Here is a 16031-nt window from a genome sequence, read left to right on the forward strand (position 1 = left end):
GGTGTCTTTTAAGGAGTTCGGTGAGAAAAATATTTAAGATCGAGAGAAAGACACACATGAAGGGCAGTTGGTCATTTGTTAATTTTGGAAATTTTGATACTCGGATGAAAGGAGAGTCCATGACGAACCCAACGACGAAAACGGGAGTCCAATCGGAGTTTGTATGGGAGAATTATTGCTAGTCAAAGTTTGGGTCTAAATCTGTTGACCAGAAGTCAACATAGATCTTTTCAACGACACGTGGCGCCCAAGATGGACCCAGATCAGACGGCTACAAGGGTGCGTGGGCTATTCTCTGTCATACGCGGGTGTGTATTAGGAATTCTTAGGGGTCCCGATTCAGTGCATCCGATCTCGTGGTGTCAACGTGTCTACAGTACATCGAACGGTCACCATTAATGGAGCAACACATGGCAGCATCTAAACCTGCGTCAAACCTTCCTCCACCATTCCGTGAAACACCAAATCGTGGCTTCTTGATACCAGGCAACCTAACATTCACGTGGGAGAGTTTATTGAATTTAAAATTCAAATATTCCTCTCATGACAGATTGGCCAAAAATAGTGGGATTTCCTTTATCTTTCCAAATCATGGGTATTATTTTGGAAAAGATTGCTCACTGGTTTCTCCTTCTCCAAAATTAGAGAGAGAAATTTATTTCTCTAAAACAGGGCTGGATAGAGAGAGAAATGGAAAGACAGAAGATAGAGCTGGGATTTATTTTCAAAGATGGAAAGAAGAGAGGATTTGATTGTGAACAAGATTGAGATATTCTCTCACACAAAAAGAGAAATTGAAGGAGGTGGCTGGTGATTTTTCAGAGAGATTTAGAAAGCTGGATATTTCATGGAGAGATTGCTGAATATATTCTAGATTGAGAATGATTAAGGAGGAAATCAAAGAGGATTCGGTTGATGAAGTTTTAGAGAGAGGATTCGGCTGAGATTTATATAGAGAAGACTGAACCTGGTCATCTTCTTCTTCTCTCAAAACAGGGGCTGCTACCTTCTCCTTGTTATACTTCTATATATAAAACATATTTTATAACTATAGAGGAGATGATGGAAAGAGAATGAAACAGATTTGTTGGAGAAAGAAGGAAGATTACATATATCTCTTACTGTCAATAGTGAAGATTGAAGAAGATTTAGCTGAATTTGGATTTTCTTCTTCGAATGATATAAAAGAGAAGAAACAGAACCAGGAAAATGATCTCATCTTTGGGGGGTCAAAAGCTCAACTAAAAATAGAAAAATCAGAGAAAGAGAGAGAAGGAAAAACAGATTTTTGGTTCATCATCATCTTAATCTTCTTCTTCTGTTATTTACTTTGTATTTTATTCCTTTTTGTGATAGAAAGGAGTGATTGTATAGAGAGAAAGAAACAGAGAGAGTGAGGACAGATTCAAACAAAGAGAAACAGAAACAGAGAGAGATTATTAGAGAGAGAGATTATTTCTAATTTAATGAAGTCTTCCTCTTTTAATGTGTTTATGTTAGTTGATTTCTGGATTGAAAAGTAAAGAAAAGAGATATTTTACAGAAACAGAAAGAGTAAGAAGAGAAAGAGAGTTGGAGAAGACGAGAAAACCATTTTCCCACAGAGAATCCATTTCCGGGAAGACGAGAAAATCGTTTTCCCTTAGGGCCTGTTTGGCTGCGACAGGGAAAATCAGTAAGAAAGTTTCATTATTCTTCCATTTTCTCTCTCATTTGTCATATTTGATTTAATCTTTTATTATGGGTAGCTAATTCTCCATCTAGGGCTAGGATGAAACCCATTTTTAAGCTTTTAGAGATCAATTTTTGTGCGATTAATTCTCTTGATTGTGTTTAAAAGTTCAAGTTGTTTTAGTTAGTTAAACTTGTTTTCTTTTCATTGTCTATATTTTTAGTTTGATACACCATGCTTAGATTAAATTCTTTGATGGTGTATGCTTATCGATTAATAGTCAATAGTTTAGAGATTTGTTTTTCTAAATACAACAATTACAAGTTTGTGATTATCAATCGGGTTTTAACGAAAACATCTCCCGGAATTAGGATAGTTCATTATCCGAAATTTTGAGTTATAAAAAAGAGAGTTGATTAGATAATTATTGGGTCTGAATGTGATTTTATGTGGTGGAATCCTAAACCCTAGACTCCTCTCCCCATTTGAGTTCATTTTCATTTCCGTAATTTTATTTTAATATTTTATTTATTTTATTTTAAAACCAAAACCAAAACCATTTTCAAAACCGTCTTACTTCCAAGTCTTAGAATAGGTTTCACTTAGTCTCTGAGGAACGAACCGGTCTTACCGGAATTTATTACAACTTGACACCCGTGCACTTGCGGGTGTAGACCTATTTAGGGTAACCTTTTTAGGCCCATCATGTCAATCAAGTCAGGGATAGAAAGAGAGAGGCTGGTTGTTTGGGCGGGAAATGAGTGTGGGACAAGAGAGGTAACGTTTTCTTTAGGAGGGATAGGAAGGTAATCTAACATTTTGGGTTTTTTTTGGGATATAATTCCCTATTGGGTTGGATTTCCTATTTAGGCTCCTTTTTTGGGCCTTAGATTTATCCTCTCTTTATAAAACATGCATGGAAGCAGGGCCGTGCAGTGGGGGGTGCGGGCCGTGCGCCCGCACAGGGCCCCCCACCACAAAGGGCCATTTTCAAGTTTTTGACCATTTATTAAACCTACTAAAACGGGAAGATTATAGGATTAGCATGAGCTGTGAAGTAGCTCAGCTGGTGCTCTGTACATCTCTTGGGCTAGAGGTCTCGGGTTCGAGTGCTACTCGTAGCACTTTCTCTTAATTTTTTTGGAAGAGGTCACATTGAAACGTTAATGGTCAATGATTCAAGTGGTATAATATACATGTCAACAAAAAAAAATGGTATAATTTTCATCCCAAAGCCAATAAGGACAACAAAACTATTCTCTAACTATCACAAATCTCCTTTCTCTCCGTCTCTCTTGCGACATGATATTTCTATAATTTTTATCGCAACGCAATTTGTTCTTTGACACATAACTTTCTTTTTAATCCTTATTTTTTTTTCTCCTCCTCTCTAAAATTTCTCATTCTTTCTATCATATGAATCTCTATCCAAACTCTCATTATCATTCATACCTAAACTATAATTTAATGTGTGAGATGAAAAAGTTAGCCACAACCCTGACATACACAAAAGCAACCAAATGCGTAAAAAAATTTAGATTTTACGTTTGCTTATACAAGGGGGGCCAACTAAAAAATTTGGCACCGGGCCCCCGGATTCTCAGGCACGGCCCTGCATGGAAGTAGGCTTCCATTGCTAAATACAGCTTTTTCATTCAGTTATATATTAGAATCCCTTTTCGGCTAACTTCATAATATCCTCTGTTTCCTTCCAATTAAAACAGCTGCTTCTACTTGTATTTTATCTAAAAGATGGATGAGATTGTGGACTTGTATCCCAGTTCTTGATTTTGGTTCTTGGGATGATCATCTTTTTACTCTGAAAGATGAACAACATTCTTTATACATTGCTAGATTCATAGATTTTGTGGAAAACACATTGCATTGTCATGATCTATCAAATACTATTAAGAAGTTCAATCTAAATTGTAAGAGGCTATCTAATTTCCCTTCCATAAAGTGTTGGATCTCTATTTTGTTAAGGGACAAAATTGAAGAACTCGTTATTCGAAATGCAGGAAGAGATGTCTTTCCCTCTCGTCTTTTTACTTGTGAATCACTAACTAGGTTAGAGTTGATCTATATTGAAGGTGTCAATCTTCCGGAATCCGTTAATTTTCCGAGGCTAAAGATTCTTGAGCTTGACCATGTCTCTTTTGTGAATAGCACCGACCAACTCTTTTCTAAGGCTTGCCCTGTCCTAGAAGAGTTGTCTATATTAGGCTGTTCTTGGAAGAACAAGAACATGATAGACATCTCATCTTCTTCCCTGAAACGTTTTACCTGTTATGATCATCACTTCCAGTTATGGGCCCCAAATCTAGTCTTCCTATCGCACCATGGTTCTGCTGCACATTTTGATGTTCTTCATAGCCTTTCTTCACTTGTTGAAGCGAGCCTACATATTGATATATGTGATGATAGTGATGATAGTAGGGAAAAAGTCGGTGCGATTAAGATTCTGAGACAGCTCTATTGTGAAAAGGTTAAACCTTTGAACGATAAACACACTCGACTATAACCGAGTGGAGGTGAAGAAGATGATCGTCTCGTTGATAACCGAGAGAGATGGAGAAGGGATGATGGTCTCGGGTATAACCGAGATGATATGTGACGACTCTCGGGTGAAGCCGAGTGTTATAGTATGGATACCCGGGTATAACCGAGAGAGAGAAGAATGGAGCTCTCGGTTGTAACCGAGGATGATTGATGATGATTAGTGAACAGTTGATCGTGAGAGAGAGAGAGCTAGGTAAATACCTTGTTTATTAATACTACAACTTGATTGATTACATTGTCTATAGAGATACATATTTATAGGTTTATAACTTAGGAGTCTTATAAAAACTAAAAACTAAAACTCTATCTTTATCTAATGTAATCCTAATAGAATTAGGATTATCTAATGTAATCCTAATAGAATTAGGATTAATGAAGACCAACCCACTCGGTTGTGACCGAGTGGAATTGACTCTCTAACACTCCCCCTCAAGTTAGAGCGGGAATGGAAGTAACGCCTAACTTGCCAATAATGTTCTTGAACGGTTCTGCCCCGAGTGGTTTTGTGAAGATATCTGCTAGCTGAGTATCTGAACTTGTAAAGCGCGTGGCAATGACGTTATCTTTGATCTTCTCACGAACGATGTGGCAATCGATCTCAATGTGTTTGGTACGCTCGTGAAAAACGGGATTATCAGCAATGTGGAGAGCGGCTTTGTTGTCGCAGTAAACTGTCATCGGGTCTGAGTGATCGATTCCAAAATCAAGTAATAAATACTTGAGCCATTGTAATTCGCATGTGAGGATGGATAAAGCTCGATATTCTGCTTCTGCCGAAGATTTGGCAACGGTGGGTTGCTTCTTTGATTTCCATGAAAGTGGGCTAGATCCCAACATTGTAAAATATCCTGTAGTTGATCTACGGGTCGAAGGACAACCAGCCCAGTCTGAATCACAGTAACCTGTAATATGGAGAGAGCTGTTTGCGGATAAAAATACTCCTTTATCAAGGGTACCTTTCAAGTATCGTAGAACGCGATGAGCGGCGTCTAGGTGTACCTGACTAGGTGTTTGCATGAATTGACTAAGGTTATTCACAGCAAAAGCGATATCTGGCCGTGTAACTGTTAAGTAGAGAAGCCGGCCAATAAGGCGACGGTAAACTGACGGATCTGACAATGGTGTACCGTCAGTGGGACGAAGGCGGAGTTTTTGTTCCATAGGAAACTCCGAAGGACGTGCAGCGGTCAGTCCAGAATCTTTTAGAATGTCAAGTGCATATTTTCGTTGACATAGAAAAATGCCTTGTGAAGAACGAGATACTTCAATACCAAGAAAGTACTGGAGACGTCCTAAATCTTTTAGTGAGAAAGCATTGTTTAGGAATGATTTTAACTGGGAAATAGCATGATTATTATTTCCTGTGATAATGATATCATCCACATAGACTAAAACATAAATCTGAGTGGAGTGGGAACGAAAAGTAAAAAGCGAATAATCGCTCTTAGATTGAGAGAAACCACGTTCGATTAGAACGGAGGAAAATTTGGAAAACCACTGACGGGAAGCCTGTTTGAGACCATAAAGGGATTTATGAAGGCGGCATACTTTAGACTCCTGATGGGCCTAAAAGGTTACCCTAAAAGGTCTCCACCCGCAAGTATACGGGCGTCAAGTAATAACCCGGTAAGACCGGGATCGATCCTCAAGGATAGAGAGGTAATTCGGATATCGAGAGAGTCTAGCCACCGGTTTAAGTGTCAGTCACTAACTCAGACTAAAAACAAAAAGATAATAAGTTGGGTTTTTGGATTGATTTCAAATAAATAAACAAATAAGGCTAACTAAACTAAAGGTGAGAGATTCGGGAAGAGTCGAGCAAGAATCGAATGAGAGGGATACTTCGATCCACAAAGTCGATAGTGACTAGTACTAATGATCTATAAGCATAAAAAGTTAGTTAACTTCATCCATTTACTTGGATGGGTCAACGAACTCTTGGTTTAACTCAGATTCCAGTCCATGAACGGTCTAAAAACCCGGAAGATTTATCATTAAAAGCAATAAAACTCTTTTGTCACATCAAAAATGTTTCACGAGTATCTGACTACAAAAGCTAGCTAGACATGGCGATACAAATAATAAATGGGAAGAAGACAAAGAAAGACACGAGTTAAGGTGAGAATCTCCCTATTCCGATGAGGCGCGAGACTAAGATCGACGGGAAATATATGTGTTGAAGTGCTGCCGATCTCCCTGTAACAGAATGCAGGGGTCCTCTTAACAGTATACAATGGGTGTCCTCTCAGCAGAACTTGACCTCCCCTTATCAGCCAGTATCATCTTCTTCCTTAAGAAAAATCCACCATGAAAGCTTCACTTAAGCTTTCTCTCTCTAGATGTATTAACTCAAAAACTCAATCAAACACAAGGAGCATCAAATCAATGGAATGGACAGTAAAAACCCTAAACTTTCCGGCCAAAATAATGGCCGGAAGCACCACAAACTAATCCGGCCAGATTCAAGCTTTCCGGCCAAGCATCGACTGCCCGAGCTGCTAAGTTGTTCCAGCTAGCTGCTGTCAAACCAAGATGAGAGGCCGAGCTGCCTTCAATGATGCCCGAGCTGCTTCAATGGCTGTCCCGAGTTGATGCCTAAGAAACCCCAACTCGAGCTGCTGTCTCCTTCGTTGTTCCCTGCTGTCCCGAGTAGAAAAGCTGATGTTCCGACCTCTTCTTCTCACCCGTGAAGCTGCTGGTTGTTTTCCCGGCCGGCCAAGCTATGGCCGGCGGTTTCTCCTCCCTCTCTCTCTCTCTAGCTTTTTCTAAAATACCTAATGGAGCTCTCCCCAAAACCCTAACTCCTTGATCATTAAAACCAAAGTCAGACTTGTGAATTAGAAACTAGGACCACCTTCACTTGGTCCACTCAGTTTGACTTGGTCTTAAGTCTATTTTGATTTGGGCTTTTAAAGGGTGCTCATAAGATTTCCATTTTGTTCATTCTTCTTTGGGCTTTGGGCTTGCCTTTGAGTTTCATCTAGAACCAGAGAGTGCCTTCATCATTTTCTCTACACATCTAATTCTCAGAAAAGATTAAAATATCCTCGGTTTCTTTCTTCCATAATTTTCCGGTCCGAACTCCGATTCGACTTCCGTTTTCGCCGTCGGACTCACCATTGACTCAACTTGCCATTTAACCTCTGATTTTTCACCAAAATGACCAGAATACCCCTGGTGCTATTTCCTTACGGTTCCCACATGAGATGAAAATGTGACAAACGCTCCGTTTTATTCCGAATTAAGAGTCAAACTCCAAATGAGGTACCTACCAAGAAAAACTTATAAATAATTAGAAATAAAACACGAAAAGAACTAACTCATCAAAGTTAAAGTATCCAAATGTGGCATTTTAACGCCACATCAAACATCCCCAAACTTAGAATTTGCTAGTCCTCGAGCAAATAAACAAAACAAAACAATAAAGTAAAATCCTAACTCACTTTCGGAGGAATCCCGATTGCATTTAGCGTATGCAACAAGCCGTTAAACCCCTAGGTTACCCCTAGTGGACGAGTGTAGTCTCGTGAGGGTTTCCAGTGAATATACCCACAAAATTCAAGATTTCAAAGACATAAAAGAGTTCAACATCGATGTAAATAAGATAATGACAATTAATGACACACTCAAGCATGCTAAACAAGCGAATCAAAATCGATAAACGCATATAAATGTTAAAAGTCTCCTCACTAGTAATCTCATCCTAAAATGTAAGCGTCCAATCATAATGAGCATCATCTAAGTCTAAAGTTGCAAAACCTCGATTCCTATCTTAGTACATTTCGCCTCGACTTTAGCCTCACGGTTATACACTCTTAAACATGAAATCACTCAAAAATAGATAATACGGTTCACTCTAATGTGTGAGCATGGAATAAAGAGAAACTCAACACATACAAAACAAATGAGGATAACAAGTTTTAGAACGAAATGATCTCTAAAGAATGGAAATAACCACTAAAATGGAATGGGGAAGCTCACTCACCCTTCTCACCCAATCTACCCTCTAACAATGTTTCCTAAAGGTCAACGGATACAAGTAATAAGATGGAAGTGATGAGATCCCGAGAATGTCGACGCCTTCAATAAAAAGAACGTTCAAACAACTTCTAAACTTAGCTTTTTGCTTTGAATACTTTATTCTCACAACAATTACACATAAAAAAACACAAATAACCCATAAACTCAATTTTTTTTTTCACTTTCCTTTTTTTTTTCTTTTTTTTTCGTAACAAAACAAATACTAACACTAGTATTCTCAACAAACAACTTTTTTTTTCTTCATTCACACTTTGCTTTCACATTCTTCTTTCCATAACTATCATGCCTTCATTCTCGGGAGTAAGATGATGAATAAATGGTGGAGTATCCGTCTACCTAAAGTTGACACTATTATCGGGTTTCATGGACTACAAGAGTAAGGTCGCTATCCTGATGTCACTCCTAGTGGCTAAGAAAGTTGAGCTCATGAGATCGTCTAAGCTCTTTTAAAAGTTGCGAGGTTGAGTAGCTCTTCATTCTACTCAGAGTTAGCGCAGAAGAGTACACTCGAAAACAATATAAAGGCTCAGATATCTCACATGGGTTTAAGTCTCCACTAATGACTAGTATAGGTCCCTCAGAAATGTTTCTTCTTCCTTAGGATGTTGCTCACATGATCAGTCAACAAACGCTAAAGGACTCGACATTCATGAAAAAGACTAAGAACATGCATAACATTCACCAAAACTGAAACACATGCATCAACATACTTAAGCATACCACTAAAATCATATCAAATCTACCCAAAAATTTTCAAATTTGGTCGAATTTATCGAACCTTCTTGTCTTTTGAAACCCCATGGTCATGGCTAAAAGTCATACCCCATCCCCAAACTTAAAATTAACATTGTCCTCAATGTTTCAACCATAGGGACCTCAACCATATACTCACCAAAAGATAAGATATATTAATTTAAAGAGAAGAATGGAAAGATATTACCGTAGCCGGAGGAGATAATAGATACTACTACCGAGACTCGTGTATGAACAGGTTCCAAGTTGATGTCGAGCTCGTCGCCATTCCCAAACTTGGAACAAACCATGCCTCAGAAGCAAAGCAAGTAAGAAATGCTCCTATGATCAACAAGAAATATGAGAATGAAGCACATAAGATCATGACCATAAAAATGACCACTAACGCGGGTAAACACGATTGCATTGAGCTATGCAATTAGCCGTTGATTCTCTTGCTTTCGCAAGAGCACGAGTTCTGTCTCGTGGAGGGTTTCCAGAGATGATACCCACAAACATCAAGACCTATCTCAATCAGTCAAAGATCATACAATAAGAGACGGAAATTTTGGGGGTCAACCCAAAGAAAGCTATATGCAGGTGCTAATCGTCTCACAAAAAGATAAAGGATATGAAGTGCACATGAGACGATAGAAGAAAACAAGCCATCCCCAAACTTAGTGGGTGCACAGTCCACTAAGTAGGCATAAATAGAAGGAACGACAACAAATAAATCATCAAAAGGATCGACATACATGTGAAGAGTCAAAATATCAGTCGAAGGCAAAAAATCATCTGGAAGCTTAGTAGACAGAATATCCACTATGTCCATAGACGTCTTTGGAAAGACGTCTGAAATGTCCCAAAAGGGATCAACAACCGAGTTTGAGATCATGTGGAAAGTCGAACTAGACTCTAAGGGTAAGGCAGTTGGCTCGGGGACCAAGTCAAGGTCCATGGTTTCCTTAGGTAAATAGTCTGACAAACTATCCAACATGTCTCTAACTACTATGTCATCAACATCCTCAAAGGCATCTGGAGCCTCGCAGTCAGTTATAATATCAGGCCTTCCTAGCATTGCATCTAAGACTGACTCCTTACATGTGTCAAAAATCGGATAGTTCATAATCGTGTCATCCTCAAACTTGCTCATAGAGCCATCATCCTGAACATCAAAGTCTGGTATAGTCCTATCATAATGAGACGATAAAAGTTGAGGTAAAGACGAAACAAGGTCATCAATATTTTCGGGATCTTGGGTCCTCTCAGTAGATTTATCGACATTTAACTTAGTACTAGGGTTAGACGTATTACCCTCGTCATCGTACCTAGTACCCTCTTGAGTTTGGGGTGGTGAAACCCCTTCCTCGTCGACAAATGACTGTGACTCGAGCGTCTCTATCTTTTGAGTTAAGGACTCAACCCTCTGCTTCGTTTGAGTAGCAAATTGTGACATCATCTCAATAAGACGACTCTCGGACTCTGATCGAGATCTATCTTCAAGAGTCTCCTCATAACAAGGCTCACCAGTGTAATAAAATGAAGACTCTTGATAATAACTCCCTCCGTGTATACTAGGATCATACCTGCCTCTAAAGTCATTGGTCTCAGAATAGTGTGGACTATAAGGTCTCTCATACATATTTGGTGTCAGACGATATCCATCACTAATCTGACCATCTCTATACATCTGTCGGTATTCTGCTAGTGTCATACGAGATCGATCAGGTTCAGATGGTCTATTCCTCTCACTAATCGGATCATCTCTACACATTCGTTGATAATCTCCGAAGGTCATACCAGGTCGATTAGGCTCAATTGACCTATTCCCCTCATTAACCCGTCGGTGTTCTCCTGGGGTCATACCACGTTGGTTAAGCTCAGCTCTACGCAACTGTTGGTATTCTCTTAAGGTCATATCAGGTCGGGTAATGATGGAACTCTTCAGATCAAGGTCATCATCATCATCATGGAATGACCAATCGTTAGAATAACGTGCCATGATCTCACAATGTTCAAGGAACAACACACAAGCTATAAATGTAAACTACCAACCAATTACACACAAGTAGAAAGAAAGAGATAGAATACGATACTAGCGAATGCTCCTCTCGTTTCGTTCTTCCTTCCGATTCCTTTCTTTTCCTTCGCTCCTATGTTCTTTTTTTTTCGGCTTTTTCCTTAGAGTAGTTCCTGAAAATAAGAAAGAGTCAGAAACTACGAAAATAAACAAAAACGTCTAAGTTAACAAATAACACTAAACTGATGAACAAAACGAATAAACAATATCCAAACTACTAAACCTATCCCCGGCAGCGGCGCCAAAAACTTGATGGGCCTAAAAGGTTACCCTAAAAGGTCTCCACCCGCAAGTATACGGGCGTCAAGTAATAACCCGGTAAGACCGGGATCGATCCTCAAGGATAGAGAGGTAATTCGGATATCGAGAGAGTCTAGCCACCGGTTTAAGTGTCAGTCACTAACTCAGACTAAAAACAAAAAGATAATAAGTTGGGTTTTTGGATTGATTTCAAATAAATAAACAAATAAGGCTAACTAAACTAAAGGTGAGAGATTCGGGAAGAGTCGAGCAAGAATCGAATGAGAGGGATACTTCGATCCACAAAGTCGATAGTGACTAGTACTAATGATCTATAAGCATAAAAAGTTAGTTAACTTCATCCATTTACTTGGATGGGTCAACGAACTCTTGGTTTAACTCAGATTCCAGTCCATGAACGGTCTAAAAACCCGGAAGATTTATCATTAAAAGCAATAAAACTCTTTTGTCACATCAAAAATGTTTCACGAGTATCTGACTACAAAAGCTAGCTAGACATGGCGATACAAATAATAAATGGGAAGAAGACAAAGAAAGACACGAGTTAAGGTGAGAATCTCCCTATTCCGATGAGGCGCGAGACTAAGATCGACGGGAAATATATGTGTTGAAGTGCTGCCGATCTCCCTGTAACAGAATGCAGGGGTCCTCTTAACAGTATACAATGGGTGTCCTCTCAGCAGAACTTGACCTCCCCTTATCAGCCAGTATCATCTTCTTCCTTAAGAAAAATCCACCATGAAAGCTTCACTTAAGCTTTCTCTCTCTAGATGTATTAACTCAAAAACTCAATCAAACACAAGGAGCATCAAATCAATGGAATGGACAGTAAAAACCCTAAATTTTCCGGCCAAAATAATGGCCGGAAGCACCACAAACTAATCCGGCCAGATTCAAGCTTTCCGGCCAAGCATCGACTGCCCGAGCTGCTAAGTTGTTCCAGCTAGCTGCTGTCAAACCAAGATGAGAGGCCGAGCTGCCTTCAATGATGCCCGAGCTGCTTCAATGGCTGTCCCGAGTTGATGCCTAAGAAACCCCAACTCGAGCTGCTGTCTCCTTCGTTGTTCCCTGCTGTCCCGAGTAGAAAAGCTGATGTTCCGACCTCTTCTTCTCACCCGTGAAGCTGCTGGTTGTTTTCCCGGCCGGCCAAGCTATGGCCGGCGGTTTCTCCTCCCTCTCTCTCTCTCTAGCTTTTTCTAAAATACCTAATGGAGCTCTCCCCAAAACCCTAACTCCTTGATCATTAAAACCAAAGTCAGACTTGTGAATTAGAAACTAGGACCACCTTCACTTGGTCCACTCAGTTTGACTTGGTCTTAAGTCTATTTTGATTTGGGCTTTTAAAGGGTGCTCATAAGATTTCCATTTTGTTCATTCTTCTTTGGGCTTTGGGCTTGCCTTTGAGTTTCATCTAGAACCAGAGAGTGCCTTCATCATTTTCTCTACACATCTAATTCTCAGAAAAGATTAAAATATCCTCGGTTTCTTTCTTCCATAATTTTCCGGTCCGAACTCCGATTCGACTTCCGTTTTCGCCGTCGGACTCACCATTGACTCAACTTGCCATTTAACCTCTGATTTTTCACCAAAATGACCAGAATACCCCTGGTGCTATTTCCTTACGGTTCCCACATGAGATGAAAATGTGACAAACGCTCCGTTTTATTCCGAATTAAGAGTCAAACTCCAAATGAGGTACCTACCAAGAAAAACTTATAAATAATTAGAAATAAAACACGAAAAGAACTAACTCATCAAAGTTAAAGTATCCAAATGTGGCATTTTAACGCCACATCAACTCCCCCTTAGACGAAAATCCGGGGGGAAGTTTCATGTAAACCTCCTCATGTAGGTCGCCTTGGAGGAAGGCATTATTAACATCCAACTGATGGAGAGACCAGCCTTTAATGGCGGCGAGAGAAAGAAGAACTCGAACGGTTACTAGTTTAGCAACTGGAGCAAAAGTGTCATTGTAATCTAACCCCTCTATTTGGGTGTAGCCTTTAGCCACTAAGCGAGCTTTATAGCGCTCTATGGAGCCATCGGGCTTGAATTTTATTTTATACACCCATTTACAACCGATAGGCTTCTTGCCGGGTGGTAAGTTAGTAAGAGTCCATGTTTTGTTTTCTTCCAAGGCAGAAATTTCCTTGGCCATTGCATCCTTCCAATGAGAAGATTTCATTGCCTGGGTGAAAGAAGTGGGTTCGGTTGAGGACAAGACCGAGGAAAGAAATTGTTGATGAGAAGTAGAAAAAGAGTTGATGGAAAAGTAGTTTTCAAGTGGGTACTTGACGGTGGTGGTATTGGAGCAAACATAGTCTTTGAGGTGACTAGGTGGATGGCGTGACCGAACCGGTCTGCCGGAATCAACGACGGAAGAGTCGGAAGCGGGAACATCGGTCACGGGCAGGGGCAGCGAAGGGACCGAGCTGGGATTGATGACAGGAGGTTCTGACGGCACCCCTGAAGTGGGGAGTCCGTCAGAATTTTCTGTCGGCACCCCCGAAGGGGAATTAAGAGGCCGGGCTTCCGAAGACGGGTCAGCAGGGGTGTCTGGAGGCACCCCTGAAACAGAGTCGGTAGCAGGGACGACAGGAACAGTAAGTTCATCGGTGAACCTGCTGCTGTCGGACAGTGAGTTGGGAGCAGACTCGTTAATCACCGGAAAATTAAAACTACCGTCGTCATCGATAGAGAGGGACGGGGATGGATCGGTGAGAGGAGGTTGTGCCGGAGGCGGAGAGGCCATCGGAAAGCGGTTCTCGAAGAATGACACATCTCGTGAGATAAAGATACGTTGAGTAGAGATATCGTAGATACGGTAACCCTTCTGTCCACTTGGATAGCCAAGAAAGATGCCGGCGGAGGACCGGGCGTCCATCTTGGTTTTTACCAAAGGGATACGGGCATAGCAAAGGCATCCGAATACACGTAAGTGTGAAAGATTCGGAGGAGCACCCATGAGAATTTCATGAGGGGATTTCCCATCAAGAATTGGTGTGGGTAATTTATTTATGAGATAGACGGCGGTTAAAACGCATTCTCCCCAAAAGGAAAGAGGGAGGTGAGCTTGAAGTCGTAAAGATCTAGCGACTTCAAGAATGTGGCGATGTTTTCGCTCAACAACACCGTTTTGTTGAGGCGTATAAGTGCAACTACGTTGGTGGGTAATCCCTTTTTCAAGAAACCAACTTTGGAGAGAATGATTCATGAACTCAGAACCATTGTCCGATCTAATTGTTTTTATCACACAATTAAATTGTGTATGAACGTAATTAGAAAAATTCCTAATTAGCATAGTAGAATCCGATTTAGAACTTAGAAGGAATATCCAAGTACAACGAGAAAAATCGTCAACAAGGGTCAAAAAATAACGACACCCGGAGGTGGAGGGAACCGGAAAAGGACCCCATATATCGGCATGAACTAACTCAAATATATGAGTGGAAGAAGTAGTGCTAGTAGGAAAAGGCAATCGACATTGCTTAGAAAGCGGGCATATATCGCACGACACTTTTTTCGATAAGAATTTAAAATTCATACATGGAAGTCTAGAATTAAAAAACTGAAAACGAGAAAAAGATGGATGGCCTAAACGGCAATGCCATAAAGAAAAAGACTCATGACTAGATGTATCTCGAACTAAATTGGAAACGGAAAGAATTTGACGCTCCGTGCGAAGGAAGTAAAGGTCGTCATGAAGACTACCATGCCCAATCTCCATCTTCGTTGTTCGGTCCCGAAAAAGACATAAGTCATTGTCAAATAAGACGGTACAACGAAGAGATTTAGAAATTTGAGATATAGATATGAGATTAAATTGAAAAGATGGAATATGAAGCACATCTTGTAAATAAAATCTATTGGAAAAATAGACCGAACCAATATGGAGAACCTTAACTCTTGATCCATCGGGTAATCTAACAAATAAATCCGGAGGAGCAAGAGAATAGGAAGAAAACCGTGATAAAACGGAACATATGTGTTTAGCGGCACCGGAATCAATAACCCAAGGAGGGTGAAAAGAAGAATAGTACTTACTTGTAAGATTGACGTGGGGGTCTTTAGTGGTATCGTGAACTTGAGAAGTTTCGGAAGCTTCGGGAGTAGTCATGATCAAAAAAAAAATAATGGCTCTTATACCATGTGAAAAGGTTAAACCTTTGAACGATAAACACACTCGAATATAACCGAGTGGAGGTGAAGAAGATGATCGTCTCGTTGATAACCGAGAGAGATGGAGAAGGGATGATGGTCTCGGGTATAACCGAGATGATATGTGACGACTCTCGGGTGAAGCCGAGTGTGATAGTATGGATACCCGGGTATAACCGAGAGAGAGAAGAATGGAGCTCTCGGTTGTAACCGAGGATGATTGATGATGATTAGTGAACAGTTGATCGTGAGAGAGAGAGAGCTAGGTAAATACCTTGTTTATTAATACTACAACTTGATTGATTACATTGTCTATGGAGATACATATTTATAGGTTTATAACTTAGGAGTCTTATAAAAACTAAAAACTAAAACTCTATCTTTATCTAATGTAATCCTAATAGAATTAGGATTATCTAATGTAATCCTAATAGAATTAGGATTAATGAAGACCAACCCACTCGGTTGTGACCGAGTGGAATTGACTCTCTAACATCTATAATGTAAAACATCTATCTGTTTTCGCCT

General features: G+C 40.1%; 2 protein-coding genes across 2 annotated transcripts; one reads left to right on the forward strand and one right to left on the reverse strand.

Moving 5' to 3' along the window:
* Window positions 1-3371: 3371 nt before the first annotated feature.
* Window positions 3372-4193, forward strand: LOC147552198 (F-box/FBD/LRR-repeat protein At5g53840-like; the record flags this gene model as incomplete). The annotated part of the gene is made up of 1 exon (XM_086668619.1): window positions 3372-4193. A coding segment is annotated over one exon (822 nt), but the record flags the coding sequence as incomplete, so codon positions are not given.
* Window positions 4194-6188: 1995 nt separating this feature from the next.
* Window positions 6189-12589, reverse strand: LOC147552199 (uncharacterized). The gene is made up of 2 exons (XM_086669945.1): window positions 11502-12589; window positions 6189-11332 (listed from the first exon to the last, which is right to left on the reverse strand). Exon 2 carries the CDS (start codon window positions 11004-11006, stop codon window positions 9543-9545), a length of 1464 nt encoding a protein of 487 aa, XP_086526071.1. The 5' UTR covers window positions 11007-11332; window positions 11502-12589; the 3' UTR covers window positions 6189-9542.
* Window positions 12590-16031: the final 3442 nt, after the last annotated feature.

The sequence above is a fragment of the Eschscholzia californica genome, unplaced genomic scaffold (assembly GCF_041429995.1).
Source record: "Eschscholzia californica isolate CP2 unplaced genomic scaffold, dmEscCali1.0.p SCAF_3, whole genome shotgun sequence".
Classification (NCBI taxonomy): domain Eukaryota; kingdom Viridiplantae; phylum Streptophyta; class Magnoliopsida; order Ranunculales; family Papaveraceae; genus Eschscholzia; species Eschscholzia californica.

Excerpts from the sequence above, each read along its gene's own strand:
- LOC147552199 (XM_086669945.1), bottom strand. The coding sequence starts at position 11,006 with ATGGCACGTTATTCTAACGATTGGTCATTCCATGATGATGATGATGAC.